Source organism: Enhydra lutris, unplaced genomic scaffold (assembly GCF_002288905.1).
Source record: "Enhydra lutris kenyoni isolate GAN:26980312 unplaced genomic scaffold, ASM228890v2 scaffoldscaffold25, whole genome shotgun sequence".
Classification (NCBI taxonomy): Eukaryota; Metazoa; Chordata; class Mammalia; order Carnivora; family Mustelidae; genus Enhydra; species Enhydra lutris.
Window position 1 is genome coordinate 27,481,488 of NW_019154109.1, and position 22,654 is coordinate 27,504,141.

At 40.7% G+C, this 22,654-nt stretch overlaps 1 protein-coding gene across 1 annotated transcript in view; it reads right to left on the reverse strand.

The window, feature by feature from the left end:
* LOC111151136 (activating transcription factor 6) overlaps positions 1 to 22,654 on the reverse strand; it is a 212,434-nt gene that overhangs the window by 120,505 nt on the left and 69,275 nt on the right. The window contains exons 10-13 of the mRNA XM_022508923.1: positions 17,559 to 17,690; positions 11,663 to 11,776; positions 10,277 to 10,376; positions 374 to 441 (exon numbers count right to left, since the gene is read on the reverse strand). Of these exons, the coding sequence (XP_022364631.1) occupies positions 374 to 441; positions 10,277 to 10,376; positions 11,663 to 11,776; positions 17,559 to 17,690 (414 nt within the window). The remainder of the gene's footprint in view (positions 1 to 373; positions 442 to 10,276; positions 10,377 to 11,662; positions 11,777 to 17,558; positions 17,691 to 22,654) is intronic.

Below are 22,654 nucleotides of genomic sequence, written 5' to 3' on the forward strand. Positions count from 1 at the left end.
TTACTCTGACTGCTCAGAAGCAGTATGCTATGTGAGCTAAGAGTAAAGTCACAGATGAGAACAAGTTTAAGGTAAAAGGGAAATGTGCTTTTCAACTTTATTAAAATACTAGGCATTTTAAAATTTCATGGCCAGGCTATCATTAAGCGTCTGCCTTCAACTCAGGTCATGATCCCAGGGTCCTGGGATCAAGCCACACACCAGGCTCCCTTCTCGGTGGGAAGCCTGCTTCTCCCTCTCCCACTCCCCCTGCTCGTGTTCCTGCTCTCACTGTCTCTCTCTCTCTCTGTCAAATAAATAAAAAGATAAAATCTTTTAATAAATAAATAAATAAAATAAAATTCCGTGGCCAAGAACCTTCACACTTTCTTACCTGATACTAGTGGTTTCTGTGTATTGGACAGCCATGAGCTGAGAATTCGAGCCCTGCTCCAGAGCACCCTGAAAGAAAAAAAAAAATTTAATGCCATACAATGAAATGGTATGAAGATCTTCCTATAGTGACTCACTCTACATTTACATTTACTAAACTCTCACTAAAGTGTTCACATGCCTTTTTTTTTTTCCATGAATATTCTGACATATTAGGTTCACGTAACTAAACACCAACATAGAGATTAGAACTCTTCTCGTTATACTCTGGGCTGAGAGACGTGTCTCAAGGAGATTAAAACATTAAGGCATTTCTCATAAAGTTTGAAAATATAGACCAAATGTTTAGTCCAATTACCTTAAGTTTTATTACCTAGTCATAAAAATATTACTGAACATGTAACAACTTGTATTTGTCTAAAATAATTATTTTCCCAATGAAAAGTTCCTTAAGTGTGAAAAGTCCATAATGAAACTAGATCCTGGGGCGCCTGGGTGGCTCAGTGGGTTAAAGCCTCAGCCTTCGGCTCAGGTCATGATCCCAGAGTCCTGGGATCCAGCCCCGCATCGGGCTCTCTGCTCAGCGGGGAGCCTGCTTCCTCCTCTCCCACTCCCCCTGCTTGTGTTCCCTCTCTTGCTGTGTCTCTCTCTGTCGAATAAATAAAATCTTTAAACATAATAATAATAATAATAATCTTTTAAAGACATTTAAAAACACATACACATATAAAATAAAAATACTTTTTATAAAAAGAGCATTTATTTTTACCAGTTATTTGCCCATTCTGGTGCTCTTCCTTCCTGCTAATCTGGATCATTTCCTGCTATCATTTCCCTTACCCTAAAAAATGTTTAGTATTTCTTAGAGAGCAGATCTTCCAAAGAAAAATTATCTGTTTTTTATCAGTCTGCAAATGTCTTGATTTTGCCTTCATTTTGAAAGGTATTTTCATGAATGTGCCCTTTTACCTTTTTCAGACTTGCAATCTAGAAAGAGGGTAGAATTATGAACTGGGATGAACAAAATCAATGATATGGTGCTCAGAGATCACAGAACTTTCAAAGAAAGGGCAATTCATCAAATTTACTGAGTATCTTAACAAGACTATCGGATCCTCTTAAGCATCTGAAAGCAGCGGCTGGGAGGAAAAAGAGGGATGAGATGAGTAAAAACGACTAAGCAGAGCAGTTACAACTCTCTATGCTAAGACAGAGAATCCGCCAATTCTTTGCATGTGTTGGTATGGACAGCAGCATAAGCAGAATGACCCTTCCCCTTCTGATCAAGAGCTCCTTTAACCCTTGACAAATACAGATTCATCCTTCACATTCCTTTCTCTGTAACAGCTAAGAGTCCCACATTTCTAACCATTACCTAAGCTCATTACAGAAGCATATGCACCCAAGACGGCAGAGAAAAATACGTCCATTTAAACTACAGATCACCTCATGTCCAAAGGCTGTGAAATTAAAACAAGACTACCTTCTCTGCATTAAAATTCCTTCAAGATTAAAGAACACCCAGCACCCCTGACATGGTAAATAAACTCTCTATTCACTGACATAACGGAAAGGAAAAAATAATATGAAAATGTTTATCAAAAGATAAGGCAAAAACCTCATTTAAGCCAAGAATTTTCATCTGATACCTCCTCTATGGAATTACCTACTGGCAATTATCAGCCCCTTTCTTGCTCCTCCCCTGCATGGCAAGGGATGGAAGCATGAAAACTGTATTACACTGTTTTTTGCCATCAGGTTGATACAATTTAAATACTGCCAGAAAGATATGTTGGCACCAGGTTCAGAAAGGCAAGGAGAGACAGAGTCCGTTTTCCCTCCACCCATGGCAGCTGATTGTAGTCTTTGGCAGACAGGTGTGTCTGGAGTACTAGACATTGCATTTTGATGCTACTGAACAGCTCTGTTTGGGCTACTGAGGTAACCATGACATTGGGAACAACTGTCTGTAGCCTCCAGGGGTACTAACGACCATAAAACTGCCGAAATGCATGAACAAAACGTATCAGAGAGGCCCAGACTGGATAATCACAGAATCTCAAAGCTTGAACTCCTCCAGACCAACCCTCATTATTTTACTGATGATAATAGCCCCATAACGGTTAGAAGTCCATCTTTCTCAATATCCTTTTAGTGTACTTATGAACATATCACATACACTGCTCCCCATTAGTTTCCAAATAATCAAATATCTAATGTGTTTCCTTTAGCATATAAACACGTAAACCTGGTGAAATATATACCATCTAAAAATAAAACCTCTTATTTAATTCTTATAACTACTCCATCTCCCTGCTCCTATTAATGGGGATCATCTAAAATAATTTTCTCTACTTCTCCATTTGTTATTACTTACTGAATCCACATCATTCGGGCTTTGTCACTGCCATTCCAATGAAAGGATTCATCAAGGTCACTAACAAATTCTAATAATCAAACCCTGGGCACCTGGCTGGCTCAGTGGGTTAAGCCGCTGCCTACGGCTCAGGTCATGATCTCAGGGTCCTGGGATCGAGTCCCGCATCGGGCTCTCTGCTCAGCAGGGAGTCTGCTTCCCTTCCTCTCTCTCTGCCTGCCTCTCTGCCTACTTGTGATCTCTGTCAAATAAATAAATAAAATCTTTTTAAAAAATTTTTAAATTTAAATTTCTCAGTCCTCATCTTAATCATTCTCTCTTCTTTAGTAATAGTTAATCACATCCCCTTCTTATAAAACATTTTTTGGGTTTGGAACATTATTATCCTACATTTTTTCTTTTTCTTTTTCTTAAGATTTTATTTATTTTTTTGTCAGGGAGAGAGTATAAGCAGGGGGAGGAGTGCCAGGTAGAGACAGATAGAGAAGCAGGCTCACCGCTGAGCAAGAAGCCCGATGTGGGACTCAATCCCAGGACTCTGGGATCATGACCCTAGCCGAAGGCAGCCACTTAACCGACTGAGCCACCCAGGCGTCCCTATCCTACATTTTTTTCTTATCCATGGGCCAACCACTCCTCTTCCTTCTCTTTTGTCCTCTAATGTTAGAGTTCCTAGGGCTCAGTTCCATACCTCTTTCCTTTTTACTTTCTCCCGAGCTGCTATCATCCCAGACTAAACTTCCAGTCTTGACCTCGCCCCTGAACTCCAAAACTCCACTTGACTATCTACCTGACTGTAGTCATATTGAACTTAAGAGATATTTAAATCTTTTTTTTCCTATTAAAATCTCTTGGTTTGGGGCACCTGGGTGGCTCAGTGGGTTGAAGCCTCCGCCTTCAACTCAGGTCGTGATCCCAAGGTCCTGGGATTGAGCCCCACATCGGGCTTTCTGCTTGGCAGGGAGCCTGCTTCCCTTCCTCTCTCTCTGCCTGCCTCTCTGCCTACTTGTGATCTCTGTCTGTCAAATAAATAAATAAAATCTTTAAAAATAATAATAATAATAAATAAAATAAAATAAAATCTCTTGATTCCTGCCTCCAACTCCTCCTTTCCTAGTCTCAGTCTCAGTAAACGGCATCACTAGTCCTCCAGTAGGCAAGGCACAGAAATTATCAGTGATACCTTCTAATCTTACATCAGCAATTTCCAACAGCACTACTTTCAAGATATATTTGGCATTCGAATACTTCCCCCCACTTTCACATCTACCACACTAGTAAGGGCTAAATGATCTCTCACCCAGCCTACCAAAAGCACTTCTCAACTGTTTCCCTACTTCCACTCAAGCTCCCTCCACTGTCTACTCTGTGTAGCAGCAGCTAAATAAATCTTTTAAAAATCCAATGTCTATAGCAGCAATGTTCACAACAGTCAAACAATGGAAAGAGCCCATATGTCCATCGACAGATGAATGGATAAAGAAGATGCCCGGGTGGGGTCGGGGGGTGTACCCAATGGAGTTCTACTCAGCCATCAAAAAAAAACCAAAAACAGAATCTTGCCATTTGCAACAATGTGGATGGAACTAGAGGGTATTATGCTGAGCGAAATATGTCAATGAGAGAAAAACAATTATATGATCTCACTCGTATGTAGAATTTAAGAAACAAGACAGAGGATAGGGGAAGGGAGGGAAAAATAAAACAAGACGAAATCAGAGAGAAGGAGACAAACCATAAGAGACTCTCAACCACAGGAAACAAAATGAGGGTTGCTGGAGAGGAGGGGCATAAGGAGATGGGGTACCTGAGTGAGGGACATTAAGGAGGGCACGGGATGTAATGAGCACTGGGTATTATACGCAACTGATGAATCACTGACCTCTACCTCTGAAACTAATAATACACTATATGTTAAGTAACTGAATTTAAATTAAAAAAGAAAAGAAAAGAAAAGAAAACTATGCCTAGTCACATTACAGTCAATTTGCTGAAAAGAAAGAAAATCTTGGCTTAGGGGGGTTAACAATCAGATCAAGTCACTCCCCTGAGCAATTTCTCAATGCTTCTCACCATAGCCCACAAGGTTTGATGTGAATTAGCCTCTGCTGCCTCTCTGATGTCATCGTCTACTACTCTACCCTCAGATACCACAGTCCAGCCTTAGACAACTGTTTGATGCTCCTCAAATATCCAGATGGTTTCCTCCAGACAGTCTTCATATGTGCTGTTCCCCTTTTCCAGAAGCTCTTTCTCTAGATCTTCCCTTGGATCTTTATACCGTTCACACCTTCGTTTTTTGTTACCACAAAAGCAATATTCTCACCAAATCGTTTTCTTCTTCCTAAGCACACAGAAGATGACATTGCCTAACCTACTGCAAGACAGACCGCAAAAAGTGACAAGAGTTTTAGTCAATTGGACATTGGCTACTGTCCAGGCTGGATCCCTAAAACATTCTTCACAATCTTCCAAACTCTCTCTTCCCCAACATCCGAAGCTAGAAGCGAAGAATTTCAAGTTGTTGGGGTCACAAAGGGGAAAGAACCTGGATTCCTTAGTCACTGCTTGAAGAAAAGCCACCCCAGAGAGCTACAGCAAACTTTGTATAGGTGAGAAACCAATTCTTATTCCACTTAGCTACTGAGATTTTGAGACTAGTTGTTAAAACATCTGGCATTAATCACCCTGACAATACCTTCTCAAGCGCTCTTCAGAGAAGCCTTCTCTAGAATGGCTATTCGATCTAACATAGCCACTCATCTTTCAATTTAACCTCTAATCTCCAATCCCACTGTTCGGGTTTTCTATTTCTTCCTGGTTCAGTTTTGGTACTTTATATGTCTCTAGGAATGCATCCATTTCTTCCAGATTGTCAAATGTGCTGGCATATAGTTGCTCATAATATGTTCTTATAATTGTTCATATTTCTTTGGTGGTATTCAGGGAATGATCCCAATCCTCTGATACCAGTTGAGACCTGATTTATGACCCAGGATGTGATCTATTCTGGAGAATGTTCTATGTGCACTAGATAAGAATATGTATGCCGTTGCTGTGGGATGGAATGTTGTGAATATATCTGTGATGTCCATCTGGTCCAGTGTGTCACTTAAGGCCTTTATTTACTTGTTGACCTTCCACTTGGATGATCTGTCCCTTTCAGTGAGGGGGTGTTAAAGTCCCCTACTATTATTGTATTACTGTTGATGTGTTTCTTTGATTTTGTTATTAATTGGTTTATACATTTGGTTGTTCCCATGTTAGGGGCATAGATGATATTTAAAATTGTTAGGCCTTCTTGTTGGACAGACCCTTTGAGTATGATATAGTGTCCTTCCTCATCTCTTATTATAGTCTTTGGCTTAAAATATCTAATTTATCTGATATAAGGACTGCCACCCCAGCTTTCTTCTGATGTCCATTAGCATGGTAAATTGCTTTCCACCCCCTCACTTTAAATCTGGAGGTGTCTTTGGGTTGAAAATGAGTTTCTTGTAGGTAGCCTATTGATGGGTTTGGGATTTTTATCCATTCTGATACCCTGTGCCTTTTGATTGGGGCATGTAGCCCATTTACATTCAGGGTAACTATTGAAAGATATGAATTTGGTGCCATTGTATTGCCTGTAAAGTGATTGTTACTGTATATTGTCTCTGTTCCTTTTTGGGCTACTACTTTTAGGGTCTCTCTTTGCTTAGAGGACTCCTTTCAATATATCCTATAGGACTGGTTTGGTGTTTGCAAATTCTTTTAATTTTTGTTTGTCCCGGAAGCTTTTTATTTCTCCTATTTTCAGTGATAGCCTAGCTGGATATAGTATTCTTGGCTGCATATTTTTCTCATTTAGTGCCCTGAATGTATCAAGCCAGTTCTTTCTGGCCTGCCAGGTCTCTGTGGATAAGTCTGCTGCCAATCTAATATTTCTACCATTGTATTTTACAGACTTCTTGTCCCGAGCTTTCAGGATTTTCTCTTTGTCACTAAGACTTGTAAGTTTTACTATTAGATGACAGGGTGTGGACCTATTTTTATTGATTTTGAGGGGGGTTCTCTGTGCCTCCTGGATTTTGAAGATTGTTCCCTTTGCCATATCAGGGAAATTCTCTACTATAATTTGCTCCAATACACCTTCTGCCCCCCTCTCTCTTTCTTCTTCTTCTGGAATCCCAATTATTCTAATATTGTTTCGTCTTACGGTATCACTTCTCTCTTGAATTATCCCCTCATGGTCCAGTAGTTGTTTGTCTCTCTTTTGCTCAGCTTCTTTATTCTTCATCATTTGGTCTTCTATATCACTAGTTCTCTCTTCTGCCTCATTTATCCCAGCAGTAAGAGCCTCCATTTTTTATTGCACCTCATTAACAGCTTTTTTTATTTCAACTTGGTTAGATTTTAGTCCTTTTATTTCTCCAGAAAGGGATTTTATTTCCCTAGAAAGGGATTCTCTAGTATCTTCCATGGCTTTTTTGAGGCCAGCTAGCACCTTGAGAATTGTCGTTCTGAACTCTAGTTCTGACATACTACCAACATCCATATTGATTAGGTCCCTAGCCGTCGGTACTGCCTCTTGCTATAAACTTTTTTTGGGGGGGGTTTCTACCTTGTCATTTTATCCAGATAAGAATATATGAACAAGAGAATAAAATACTAAAAGGGTGGCAAAGACCCCAGAAAAATGTACACTAACCAAACCAGAAGAGATCCAAAACTGGGGGAAGTGGAAAGACGGAAAAAAGAAATAAAAATTTAAAAATAAAAAATAAAAAATAAAAAATAATATTTATATATTAGACTGGTGAATAGAACAGAACCACCCAATAGATTTTGGGTATATTTTGGTCTATTAGAAGATACTACCTCCCAAAATTTTAAAGAAAGAAAAACATATATATACAAAAATAAGGGTAAACACAATGAAGGGATGGAATATGACCGTAAAGATGAAAATTTTTTTTAAAAATTCTAAAAATGGAATTGATAAGATTGGTTGGAAAAAGAGAAAAAAAAAGAGGAGGGAATATGCTCAGGGTGGAGACTAGAACAAAGTCATGTCCTAGATTAGGGTATATTTTGATCTATTAGAAGAAATTGTATCCCAAAATTTTTAGGAAAAAAAAACCTGGGGTGCCTGGGTGGCTCAGTGGTTTAAAGCCTCTGCCTTCGGCTCAGGTTGTGATCCCAGGGTCCTGGAATCAAGCCCCGCATCAGGCTCTCTGCTCACCAGGGAGCCTGCTTCTCTTCCACTCTCTCCGCCTGCCTCTCTGCTTACTTGTGATCTCTGTCTGTCAAATAAATAAATAAAATCTAAAAAAAAAAAACAAAAACAAAAACAAAAAAAAACCACCTATATGTATACAAAATATAAGGTTAAATACAATGAAGGGATAAAATATGACTATAACAATGAAGGTTTAAAATGATTGGGTTTTTTTAGAAAGGTTCTGTTAAGATAAAATAGTTAAAAGAGGAAAGAGGAAAAGTTAAAAAGACAGAGTAAGAAAAAAAAATAAAAAAAATTTAACTTGGGTGCCTGGGTGGCTCAGTGGGTTAAGCCTCTGCCTTCGGCTCAGGTCATGATCTCAGGGTCCTGGGATCAAGCCCCGCATCGGGCTCTCTGCTCAGCGGGGAGCCTGCTTCCCCCTCTCTCTCTGTCTACCTCTCTGCCTACTTGCAACCTCTCTCTCTGTGTCAAATAAATAAATAAAATCTTTTAAAAAAAAATTTAACTTTGCAAGACCAAAGGATCATGGAGAAAAAGCCATGAATTCTATGAGTTGCTTTCCCCTAGCTCTAGGGTTCTGCTGTTCTCCTTGATCGGTGAGCTTGGTCTTGGCTGGATGTTCTTGCTAATCTTCTGCGGAGGGGCCTGTTGCAGTGATTCTCAAATGTCTTTGCCCAAGGTGGAATTGCACCGTCCTTGCCAGGGACCAGGGTAAGTAATCTGCTCAGGTCCACTCTCTGAGCTTTTATTCCCTGAACGCATTCCATACCACTTTGGAGGATAGGAATGGAGATGGCAGCCTCCCAATCTCCGGCCCAGAGGAGCCAAGAGCTTGGGGTCGCACTCCTCAGTGCACCTTCAGAGAAAAGCAGTCAATCTCTCCTGTCTTCCTGGTCTCTGACCGCACTCCGAGCTCACCCAGCCTGTGACAGAGCATATTTGTCTCTGGTGCACAGCCCCATCTGGAGTCTCCAAACCCAGCAGATTCCTGCCACACTGCTCCTTCTGGAGGAAAAAGGTAAGCCTCCCCAGATTTGCCACTTGGGGGATCCCTGCTCCAAGAGCAGTGGTCCAACTGTGCCTCGGATCCCGGTTTAAGGTAACCCCGAGCTGAGAGCTCACTCCTCAGCTCCGAGGTCTCTGTAGCCGGCTACCTGCTCTGATACGTGGCAGGTCTGCCACACTCAGACACCCCCGATCTTTCTGTGACTGAGAGACCTGAGACCACACTGTCCCCACGAGGGCTCCACCCCTGCTTAGCCTCTGGAGCAATGTCCCTCAGAGGAGCAGACTTCTAAAAGTTCTGATTTTGTGCTCCACTGCTCCACTGCTCGCCGGGAGCAGGCCCCTCCCGCCGTAGTCTATCTTCCCGTTGCTTCAGATTCACTTCTCCACACGTCCTACCTTTCAGAAAGTGGCTGATTTTCTGTTCCTAGAATTGCTGCTCCTCTTCTCTTTTATCCCTTGTTGAGTTTGAGATGTTTGGAATGGTTTGATATCTGGCTGAACTCCTGGGATCTGATGTCATTTCAGTCTGCTACTCCTCTGCCATCTTGCCTCTCTCTATCATAGGTAATGTTTGTTGGGAGCTTAGAATGTGCCAGTTGCTAGTCTAAGTGCTTCAGAAGTAATAATGAGTAGCTGACGAATGAGGGAATGACTACAAACGATGCTTTGTGGTAAACATGAAAATGGAAGCCCATCTGCGGTACCTGGCTGACTCAGTAGGTACGGCATGTGACTCCTAATCTCAGAGTTCGAAGTTCGAGCCCCATGTTGGGTGCAGAGATTACTTAAAAATAAAATCCTGACCTCCCCACAAAAAAAGGAGGCCCAGTTAAATAGGTTCTAAATAAGAGCTGCCATTAACCCATAGCCAGACCCACACATCTAAGTTCAAAAATGCTCTCCAGGAAGATGTGTCTCCATTTCCAAGCTGTCCTATGTTTTAAAACCTTCTTTCTGAAAAGCTCTAAGAACAGAGGAGACAAACAGTACCATTTATCATACCATTTGTGCCAAAAACATTTGACACAGATGTCCATGCACAGGAATCCCTGGCTTGAAAGTAAATTTGAGGGAGAGAGCAGGAAGGAGCACGAGACCCGGGCAAGAGCTATTAGTGCTCTAACACCTGGGACCAGAGCTTCAGGGGCAGTGATGGCTGCATCCAAAGCAGCAGGAGCCAGTGGGAAGTGACTGAAGTTCAAGTTTTCCAATTTTTCAGGGAAGGAAGCAACCTATCTGAAGGAAGAAGGCCAACCCGTATGCCAACCACTGTTCAAAGACAAGCAGAAACAAACCTGAAGAATACGAGTTTTCTGTTGATTATTCGTCATTCTTCTTGACTTGGTCCTTTCCACTTCATGTCTGTGAACCCATCCTCGAAGTTCATGATTTAACCTATAAAACAGCTTAGTTAATTAAGCATACTTCATAGAAATAAATTTCTCACTTTTGGTTAAAAATTAATTTAATCAGGGGTGCCTGGGTGGCTCGGTGGGTTAAAGCCTCTGCCTTTGGCTCAGGTCATGATCCCAGGGTCCTGGGATCGAGCCCTGCATCAGGCTCTCTGCTCAGCGGGGAGCCTGCTTCCTCCTCTCTCTCTGTCTGCCTCTCTGCCTACTTGTGATCTCTGTCCGTCAAATAAATAAAAATCTTTATTTTAAAAAAATTCATTTACTCACATTCTCTAAGGTCCAAATAGCATCCCTAGTGCCTAATGATTCGATATTCCTTTCTGATTTGAAAAAGCTAAGATACTAATGTTGTTATTTTAATAGGACATGCATTTTTATATAGTAGACTCCTCAATCATGAGTTCAGGTTTTTTAAAAAACCCATAACTAAATACATTCCAAATATAAAAACTGAATGCAAAGGTTTTTTCAAAGAAGAGTACTTCCCATTTCTGCTCTTGGGCTACATACACACAACCCTGGAGACACTGAAGAGCATTTAGTAAACTGTAGGATCCTACCAGGAAATGGACGCATTAAAGCCTTTGAAAATCGTACTATTTTGGGGAGAAGGAAAAGAATGAACTCAATTGCTCATGGAAAAAAAAAAAGGAAAGAAATAAATTTCAATGCACTATAAACCAAAATTTCCAACACTGCAAATAAAAAATACTAGTTCAAATGTAGGTTCCATTTATTGTGCTTACTTTTTACAGCAGTTATGAAGATGTTAGACGATGCTTACTTAACTAGAGCTGATTATGACTTAAAAAAACTGAAGCAATTTTTGAAGTTCAAGAAAAGAATCCAAAATCAAAGGAAAATATTCAAGGGAAAAGGAGATGAGGAATGGTAAGGTGTGCCCTAACGGGAAAATACCTCCAGAATCATTCTCTTCAAATTGTTGTGTTCCTAAGTTGAAGAAAAAGGCCCTTTCTCCTATGAATGTTACCACTTCTCAAGTCTAACATCCTATAAGTTTATATATCATTCTGTAGTTTTCAAATAATGCATATTTAAGTAGCAACCAAACACTACCATGTGGAATAGACCCATCGCCTTCTTTATCAGGTTGCTGGGGAAACTGGACAACAACTGATAAGCCTATGATCGTCCAACACAGAATCAGAGCTTCTCCCAGTCACTTAACTAATCTGAACAGTTTTCTACGTTCCAAAGCTAAGCCCAGGAACCCACTCAGATATTTGTGTGACGATCTACAACACTCACCTGAGAGATTCTGTGGTGTTAATCAGGGGCTGACAAGGAGGTGGAGGGATATAGAGCAGTGGTTCTTCACTTAGGACCATGAGGGCCTTGTCATTTGAAACAGAATGATCATATCTGAAAAACATATGCACAAAAACCTTGTATCTTAAATTCCTAAGTAGTTTGCTATAAGAAAGTCATTACTAGTATTAACTTTTCATGGAAATAAAAATATAGTAAATAGGATACAGTGCAAGATGGAAGCAAATGCAACAGAAAAGGAAGGAAGTGTAGACCATGTGGCACAAATGTCACTTTCCAATGTTCTGCAGATTGTCATGGTAATTCACATTTATCCAGCCACCATTTATTGAGCAATCACTATGTGCCAAAAACTAAGGAAATGACGATTACACAAGGTCCGTGTCTTCCGTGAACTTGAGGCATACATAGTGCTGCTGGAACAGCGGTGACACAGGAATGGACGTGGGGGAAGGACCCGCTGACTGATAGGAAAGATAGTATTGGGTGAACAGACTAAAGTTTTGTGGTCATTCACAATTCTGTGATAACAAAACTCAAGTCTCCTTAAAACTGTGTGTGGTGGGGGTAAGGAAGAGCATAAAACACTTGGTGGGAAAGAAGCGAGTGCTGAAAAGTTGAATATAAATTTTAGAATCAGGGAAGAATCCAAGTCACTAATAAAACACCAAAGTAACATTAACCAGTCAGGGACTCCATTAGCTTCGAAAAATATACCTTCCTAACCATCACACTGAATTCATTATCCGTGGTGTGATGGAGGGAGCAAAACCCAGGCTGAAAATCAGAAGCTGAGCTGGGGACATCAGCGCTGTTTATTCTCTTCTGCCGCTATTGTAACCCTTCTCACTAACAAATCTTAGATCTGTCTTGAATTTCTTTATATTCAATGCTCTAGATTTAGAAGATTAGATATTTAGCTAACACCCAAAAAGAAAAAATGTACACAAAATCAGACACGGCTAGATTCACACTTTTCATTAATTCACTGAACCAGTATTTACTGAATACCAACTATGTGCCAAGCCTGCGCTCGGAGTCCAACGGGGAGCAAGCAAAATGAAGTCCCTATCCTCAGAGACCTTAACAGCGGAGATGCACCAAATATAAGAGAACAAATACATAAAATAAATCCAAATTAAGAAAGAATCTAACTAGAAATAGAAAACCAATGGCAGTCTCTACTTTAGAGGAAATGGTCCGAGGAGACGGCCTAAGGGATGAGAAGCAGCCAGTACCATAGCAACTGGGGAAAGAGTGATCTAGACAGACACAGGTCAGGAGAAGGTGGCCTTCAGGAACTTAAAGAAGACCACTCACCTGATGAAGAGTTGTGAGCAAGTGAGGGAAACACAAGACAAGGTTAGAAAGACAGAGACCAGGGGGTGCCTAGGTGGCTCTGTCGGTTAAGCATCTGACTTCGGCTCAGGTCATGACCTCAGGGTCCAGGGAAGGAGCTCGGTGTCAGCTCCCTGCTCAGCGGGGAGGTCTGCTTGCCCTCTCCCACTCCCTCTGGCCCTCTGCCTGCTCATCCTCTCTGCCTCTCTCTCTCTCAAATGAAGAAATAAAATCTTTAAAAAAAAAAAAAAAAAGGGAAAGAGAGACCAGATTATAAGGTATTACTTAAGGAGAGAAGTGATGTATTTCAGTGTATCCTTGCCCCTGCCATTGTACCAAAAATGGATTCAATGGAGGCCACAGGGGAAGCTCGGAGACCAGTGAGGAGAGAGCTGGAAGCCAGGCAAGAGCTGAAGCTAGCGGGACTAGGGTGCTGGCAGTGAAGACGGAGAGCGGTGAGCCAGCGCAAGATACTTTGGGGGAAGAGTATCAGTGGCGCTTGTTGAAAGGGAGGAATCAGGGTCTCTGGCCAAGCGACAGAACGAGGAGGACTGCTGTGGAGAAGCGGCTGGAGGATGAACGCAGAGAGGCACTGAGAATTCCGCCATGCGTGCGTTAAGTTTGAAATGTTCAAAAAAAGAGAAAGACTAAATAAATAAATAAATAAATAAATTGAAAAAGAGAAAGACATCAAGGAAACTACTGGGACGAGCAGTCTGGAGATGGAGAAATATAAATTCAGGAGTTGTCAGGACACAGAGACTGGGATTGTGCGCTAGATTACGGATGAGTCACAGAAGCAGGAAGAAAACTCAAAGTCCACAGTTCCGGACGATGAGATTTGGATGAAGGAGGAGCCCAGAAAGATGACTGAAACAGAGGCTGGTGAAAAAGATGGAAACTGAAAAATGTAGCAACGAAAGGGAGAATGTTTCAAGAAAGGAGGGATCCACACGGCCAGATGCGGAGGAAAGATCAAGACGAAGACAGAAGTTTCCACTGAATTTGGCAACACTGAAATAACTGGCCTCCGTGACAAAAATAATTTTGGCAGACTAGAAAACTAACTTCAGGAAAAAAGTTACAGACTTCTCTGTGTGCCACACACCACGGAAAAAAAGCAACAGCTGAGGATACACACATCATTCTTCCCTTCAAGTCGCAGCAGAACATTCTCCAGTCCTCTCCTCTGCCTCTGAGAAGTTAAACTGTTTGGAATAACACAGAAATGATGGTGCACAGGTAGTAACTGCACACACACTGCCCTAAAATTAAGCATTGAGGGAGAAGGAGAAAACCTCTCCCTTGTACTGGATGAATGTGCCTAGCAGGGGGGCTGTTTGCTATACTTAAAAAAAAGAACAAAGACCTGTCACATGTGTCTTAGTTTAAAAAATCAGGTCTTCATACTTTCAAAAAATACAAATGCTTCTATCATTCAGACAAGTCTAAAATTACTTTTGAAGATATATTTTTGATCTATAATGTTATTTCCAGGTGATAAACCCTAGTGTAATGACTTCTGCACATCTGTGCTAACTTGCTTTGTTTGATCAGCCAAAATGTTCTTTGGAAAAAAAAATAAAAATCTGATAGGAGAAATACCAGGAAAAGAACTGGGTGGAGCTGAAGGGAAAAGAAAAGGGAGACTCTAAGCCAACATGCAATCTGGAGACAATCACATCCACATTAATCCTGACGCGGTCGGGTTCTAAGACAGACACCATTTCAGCAAATAAATCACTTAAGTAAAGGACAGAGCTAGGGAGAGTTAACGAGAATCCCTGGAATAGGGATTCTATTCTGGCTGATGCCTTCTATGTAGGGTAACCATCCCTTCCCATTTATCCAAGACAGTCTCGAATTTACAGCTGAGGTCCTGATGTAATTATTACTTAGCACTCCCTTGCATTCTTAAAAGTGTCCCAGTTTGGTTGGACAAATTAAGTGCTCATCTTATTATAAACCACACATTTCTAAAACTGAAAACATATATGCAGTTAATTACTATATGCTAAGAGAATGCAATGTTATAAACTATGGGATTACAATCTACTCCTTTTTAATTTGAACCAGTTCTCATAATTCTCCTAAAAAATGAAACATAATAAAAAGTAAGCTGCATTGAAAAATACAGTGTCATCTACTGGGTATTTACCCCAAAGATACAGATGTAGTGAAAAGAAGGGCCATCTGTACCCCAATGTTCACAGCAGCAATGGCCACAATCACCACACTGTGGAAAAAGCCAAGATGCCCTTCAGCGGACGAATGGATAAGGAAGAAGAGGTCCATATACACTATGGAGTATTACACCTCCATCAGAAAGGGTGCATACCCAACTTTTGTATCAACATGGAAGGGACTGGAGGAGATTATGCTGAGTGAAATAAGTCAAGCAGAGAGAGTCAATTATCATATGGTTTCACTTACTTGGGGAGCATAAGGAATAACATGGAGGACATTAGGAGAAGGAAAAGAAAAGTGAATTGGGGGAAACTGGAGGGGGAGACGAAGCACGAGAGACCGTGGACTTAGAAACAAACTGAGGGTTTTGGAGGGTGGGGTGCAGGAATGGGGGAGCCTAGTGGTGGGTATTAAGGAGGGCACATATTGCATGGAGCACTGGGTGTGGTGCATAAACAACGAATCTTGGAACACTGAAAAATAAAATAAAATAAATAAAATATATTAAAAAAATATAGTGTCATGGCTATGTATAAATAAATCAACTAAAATGCAGTTCAAAACACATTTGTATCTGCTGCTTTCAAATGTTGCACAAACATTCTCGGTTATCTTTTATTTAGTATTTATAATGATAAAATCAAGAATATCGAGTTGATGGACTGATACCTACTTGCATCCCCCAAGCTCCTCAATAATAATCTTAGATATTTCAAGATATTTGCATGCAGTCAAGAATCCATAATCTTTTCCACTTTTTTTTACTAATACCAGTAACCCAGACTCTGGGGTGGGGAACAGCAAATGGCTTGTCTTTCATATACTACTTTGAAAACTGAGAAATTACAGCCTGAAGGTCATTCAAACATCTAGGTTGAACTAGGATGACCAGAGCACTATGCTTCCCATGTTACTTTATTCTACCACAGGCAAACAGGTGAAGGCCGCTATTTACTGAGGTTAGCTCCAAGTAAGTAGTATTCCTGTAAGAGTTACCTGAACTGTAATTTCAAGTACATAATCAATAACTAGTTCTACTTTTTTAACAACCAACCAGCAACAGGTACCTAAAAGGCACGTGGTATATTCTCAATGCTCGTAAATCCAAATTTAAAACTAAGTTTTGATGGTTCGCACGTGGATAACACAACTCAAAATTACATGCAGAACATGTAGGGCAAACTTGGACAAATTACGCAGTAAAATGAGATACTATTAAACTCTAGCAATATTCAAAGACACCGTTAAGTGAGCACTAAGATCAGTATTTCAGAAGTATGGCTATTTTGGGTGTGTTAAAAAAAAAAAGCAAGAAATGTCATCTAATATTTTCCAACGTTATAGCATCCATCACACCGCATGCCTCATCAGTTACACTCACTGCCATTTAATTCTCTGGATCCTCTGCCACGCTTAACACTTGACACACTGCAGATTCCTAAAATAATGAATACTAGCGTTTTTTTCCAGGAAGGCTAAAAGGAGACAAGCCCACAGGACTACAGTAGTAATTTCATTCAGTGATATGGCTGTCACAGTAAAAATTTTTTAAAAAGATTCCACTATGGCCCTTGGCCTGTAGAACCTTACCGAGTCACGAGTAAACAAATCTTTAATGATTCTCAAGCATTATATTGTGCAATCATTGCCACACTGTGACCTTCCTTTGCTTTGTTAGTCAAGGACTTCACTCCACTTGGTTCTAATAAAAATTCCAAATAACACAGGGAAATGTTTATCAAAAAGTATACAGCTCTGAAAATGTCCATTGTAGCCTGCTTCTAGTTGACATAATACAAACCTTGTCTTTTCAAAAAATTTTAAGTCTGTTACTATTGGCAAGCTATAGAGAAATTTACCAGAATGATAAACCGTAACAAGAGGAAGATCCGACGAAAATCACAATAAGTTAAGTATAAACGATCTGATCAGATGACTGACCACACTCAGGCTCACCCGTATCACTCCACCAGACCCACCGTCCTCACAAGATGATACTATCACATGCACTATACGTGTAACCATATGACAGATTAAAAAAACGATATTAAAAACATTATGTATAATACAATATGTATATATTGTATTTGCTTCCATATGTATCTTAGTACACACAAACGGAGATTTTTAAGGTCACATCTCCGTAAGAATTCCAAAATTGGGAAAGGTTTCAAAAAGCAAATTTATTCTTAAAACTGATCTTAACAGTAAAATTTACTAAGGGCCTCAATAACTTGTTTGTTCTACAAATTAAAACTATGCATAAGTGATTTAGATGTAAAGTTATACAATATGATTCCCCACGGCAGTTTCATTAAATCATTTTAACAGAGACATGCTGTCTTCTAACCTGAAGTTACTTTTCTGGATGATACCATCTGATGTGTCTTCCACCTCTTTAGCAGAAAATTCTAGAAGATGCCTCCTTTGATTTGCAGGGTTCACACTAGGATTTTTTCTCCTGGAATCCTGTTCCAACATGCTGCAAATTTTAAAAAGTGAAACAATAATTGAAATAACAGTTTGACACATGTATACATACTACATTAGCTCTAAAGCAAACCCAAATTCCTTCACAGGTTCATGCACACAGTATGAACATCAGGCACAGAAAACAAAATAGCACATGGCTGTGGTCAAATCCCTCACCTGGAATCCTATACACATGAAAAACAATTCTGAGAATAATTTTCGTTAAGCCTAAAAGTACCTCATTTTTAAACTGAAAAACAATTCTGAGAATAATTTTCGTTAAGCCTAAAAGTACCTCATTTTTAAACTGCTTCAACACGAGTGCGTGGGGGGCTCGGCCAGTGTAGCATCTGTCTTTGGCTCAGCTCATGATCTCAGGGTCCTGGGACGGAGACCCGCATCGGGTTCCATGCTCAGTGAGGAGTCTGCTTCTGCTTCTCTCCTTCTCCCTTGGCCCTCACCCCTGCTCTTATACGCTCTCTCTAATAACTAAATAAAATCTTAAAAAAATAAACTGCTTAAACAACATCAGTATTCTATATGCTTTAAAAACTCTTTTAGGGGCGCCTGGGTGGCTCAGTGGGTTAAAGCCTCTGCCTTCGGCTCGGGTCATGATCCCAGGTACTGGGATTGAGCCCCACATCAGGCTCTCTGCTCAGAAGGGAGCCTGCTTCCCTTCCTCTCTCCTTTCCTCTCTCTCTGCCTGCCTCTCTGACTACTTGTGATCTCTGTCTGTCAAATAAATAAATAATTTAAAAAAATAAAAAAAACTTTTAATTATGTTATATACATATATAAGTAGAAAGAAGTACAACATACATTTAACAATTTTAAATTCAGATAATAATTGAAATAAGAAGTCCTCCTGGATGCTGAAAGCTGTTTCTATGAGGGAACACTTCAAATGAAACTGGAACGCTTCTCCTTATGGACAGCCAAAGCCATTAGCCCTTCACAATCCCCGAAGGCAAGCGATCAAATACAGGTAACAAAAAATAATTTTTTTTTCAAAGATTTATTTATTTATTTATTTGGGAGAGAGCAAGAGTGCACACATGAGTGGAAGTGGGGGAAGAGGGATAGAGAAAATCTCAAGCAGACTCCCCACTGAGTACAGAGCCCAATGTGGGGTTCCATCTTGACCTTGAAATCATGACTTGAGCCAAAATTAAGTCGATGCTTAACTGACTGGGCCACACAAAAAATTATTTTAAAAAAATACTTCTATTTTTATTTACATGTAAAGTTTCCTATTTCCTTCTTTCTCCCCATCTTCCCCCATACCTTCAATTGTCAATGTGTGTCCTCACGGTGGGCCCAAGTATTTGTGGCAAACAAATACACATACACGCACACGTAAAGCCAATACTGTACAGTCATTTAACACTTTTAACTTGCTAATCATGGGCTTAGAGATTGGGCTCACCAATGACATTCTGTGTGTGTATGCTTTATTTTGCAATGCCTCGCACACAATTTACACTAGTTCTAATCCTGAAATTAAACGCAAAGGGAAACATAAAAGGGATGCCAGATTCCGCTGAGAAGGACGAAGAGGTAGAGGAAAGAAGGGCTAATGAAAGTGGTTCTAAGAGGGAAGGAGTTCCTCAGGGTAGGGCAGTTTGTCTCCACATCTGAGGAAAGCAGTGTTGGGGGAAATAGGAAGCAGGTACATCTTTCTAGAATCATCTTCTGATCTCTTAGTTTATTTCCCGTTTTCCTCGGTTCTTTCCCCCCAGAATCATTGCTGTCCGGAGGTCCACACACAGTATGCTGTAGCACTTCAGACATCCTGTAAACCCTTTGAAGGTGTACCACCAAATTACCAGCCCTGTGTAACATCTAACTTTACTACAATTGAGGATACACTGTCACAATTCTATCTTTCAGGCACAATGTTTGCCTGAGTGTTCCTGAACAACAGGAACCCCGCTGCAATAAGGGAAAAGGCCTAGTGGAGTCTAACCAAATTCTGGAAAACTTAACTTGGTGAGTATTTACAAAAATAGGAGAGAAGCAATAGAAAATAACTTTGTAGGGAAGACAAAAGGAGTGTGTGATGGTAACTGCAGAATTTTTTCTTTTTGCAACTTACTTCTCTGAAAAAGATTTTACTTTTAAATCTTTCAAGTGTGGTACCAAACATTCGACTTAGGAATGTACACTGTAAACAAAACAAAGTGAAGAACTTTCTTTACAGAATCTCCATTAATTCAACAGCTACACTGTATTAGTGACACACCCACATAATAACATCCCCGTTCATCCAAGTACTCCCTCAACTCCTCCAATGATGAAGAGGGGCTCCATCATCCTGATTGTGAAAAGTGTTTCCCCTGGTTTTAACTAGAAATGTGCCTCTTTGTAACTTCCACACTTTGATTCTAGTTCTGGGCTTTGTGACTGCTCAGAAGCCTAAGCAAGCCTCCTTCCAGTGTCGAAAGACATCTCCTACACCTCCCACCCCCATCCCGCGGGCTTGCTTTCTCCAGGCTATGTTTTTCTTCACACACGTTCTTCTTTGAAGCAGTCTGTCTTCAGTCTTATCTGGCCTCTCTCCTATCACTATGTCTCTCAGAAGTGGTGTCCAGAATGGGCTACAGTACTTCTCAGGGGGCATGACCAGCCAGGATGGAACAGATTCATTCCTTCCCGCGTTCTAGATACGCTTCTCCCTCTGATGCAGTCGAGTATCACAAAGGCTTTGTTGGCAGTTACACCACATGTTGCTTCTTCTGAGTCTGGTTTAATCCAAATCCCTACTCTCCTCACATACTGATTCGGAACCATTACCTTCTTTTTCCTTCCTCTCCCACTTCCAATTCTGAATTTGTATCATTGAGCTTTTTGATCCCAGCTGAATAATTTACATCAATTCCTTTAAAAATATCACCTTGTCTACCAATCAGTCAAGAACCTCCAGGTTCCTAATTAGCCAAAGAAACTCTCTTTGTAAGCAAGGGTCAGCGTGCCATCAACATCCACAACTGAGCTGTTACTAAAATACTGAAACGCTCAGAACAAAGAAATCAAGCCATGGAGCATGCCCCTAGTGAAAACCTTATAAAAAATGTTAAGTTTCACCACTTCTGAATTAATTATAGCACATAGTCCAAAATTCCACATCATGATCGTAAGGATACCGTAAGACTGTTAAACTGTCTTCCAAGATGCAAATACAGTAAAACAGCAGCGGCCATTTGAGCACCTACTATATTAGGGAATGAAGACTTAGTACAAGTTGAGGCTCAAAGAGTTTAAACAAACTTGCTCTAAGTAGCTAAAGAAGCAGACTTGGACCTAAGATTGGAACTCCATTACCGCATTATGTTGACATTTCTCAGAATGACTAATTATTCCTTTATTCAACATGTACTATGGCCTATTATGTTCCAGGAACCCTATACAATGCTAAGGACTCAAAGATAAAAGGAGGTAGGGACACTTGGGTGGCTCAGTCCACTGAGCGTCTGACTCTTGATTTTGGCTCAGGTCATGATCTCAGGGCTGTGGGATCAAGCCCCAAAATGTAGAGCCTCCTTGGGATTCCCCCCACTCCTTCTCCCTCTAAAAAAAAATTAATTAATTAATTAAGTAAAAGCATTTTGAAAAAAGATTCTGAAAAGGGTAAAAATCAAATTACAGTGTATGGGGGGGGTATTGATACAGATAAAAGATAATAGAGCGGGGGAGCCTGGGTAGCTCAGTCATTAAGCATCTGCCTTCGGTCAGGTCATGATCCCAGGGTCCTGGGATCAAGCCCCTCATTGGGCTCCCTGCTCCGCGGGAAGCCTACTTCTCCCTACCCTACTCCCTCTGCTTGTGTTCCCTCTCTCACTGTGTCTTTCTCTGTCAAATAAATAAATAAAAGCTTTAAAAAAAAAAAAAGAAAATAGAGTGATTAACATCACAATAAAGGTTAATGCCGAATGCTATGGAAGCCTATAGGTAAAGCACCTGATCTCCAGTAAAAGGATCACAAAGTTATCTTAAATGAAAGCCATAAATAAACAGGTGGAAAAGGAAGAGGGAGAGAGGGAGGGCATGCCATACAGATGGAACAGTATATGGGGAAAGCACACAGGTATAAGAGAGCATGTTTTGCTCAGAGAACTACAAGTAAAGCAGGAGAGACTATGTGCGTGGACACTGAGAGAAAGGGATCATCTCGGAGAGAGAGGAGAAAGGAAGGGGAGCAGGATGATAATGCAAAGCTAGATTAGGGATGGCCTTGCCTGCCACAGTCACTAAGTCCAGAAATTTATTCAAGTAACAAAAACAAAGCTAGCCTGTTTGTTCCTGCTTTAATTTTGGCTCTCAGATATGTCCTTTTCTTATTTATTTATGTTTAAATATTTCATGTTTTAAATAATCTCTATTCCCAACATGGGACTCAAATTTACATCCCCAAGATCAAGAGTCAAATACTCCACTGACTGAGCCCGCCAGGCCCCCTTATCCTCTCCCTTTGTGTATCAGAATCTTCCCTATGATTGTTAAATTCCCTGGTCTAATGGGGGAATCTACCTTCTTTCTTTGAAAAACTGGAATTACAATGATCTCCTAGTTACCTCAACTACTTGAAAAACAGCAGATTACTAGAACAGTTTCCCTGTTTTCCTATGCCCTGGCTAGGGAGTACAAGCCTTTAAAAAAGGGAGGCTCCCTCGATTACCCACAGTTAACTGCCAAGCCAAAGTGCTGCTATGGCTTCTAGAATAACTTCACTTGTGTTTCCTTGAATCCTACTATCAACTAGCAATTAACACACTTCATTAGTTTCTCTTGATCAGAAAGTACCTTCCTCTGATTCTCGAAGTGTAGTACCTGGACCGGCAGCATTAGCATTACCTGATAGCTGGTTAGAAATACAAATTCTGGGCGCCTGGGTGGCTCAGTGGGTTAAGCCGCTGCCTTCGGCTCAGGTCATGATCTCAGGGTCCTGGGATCGAGTCCCGCATCGGGCTCTCTGCT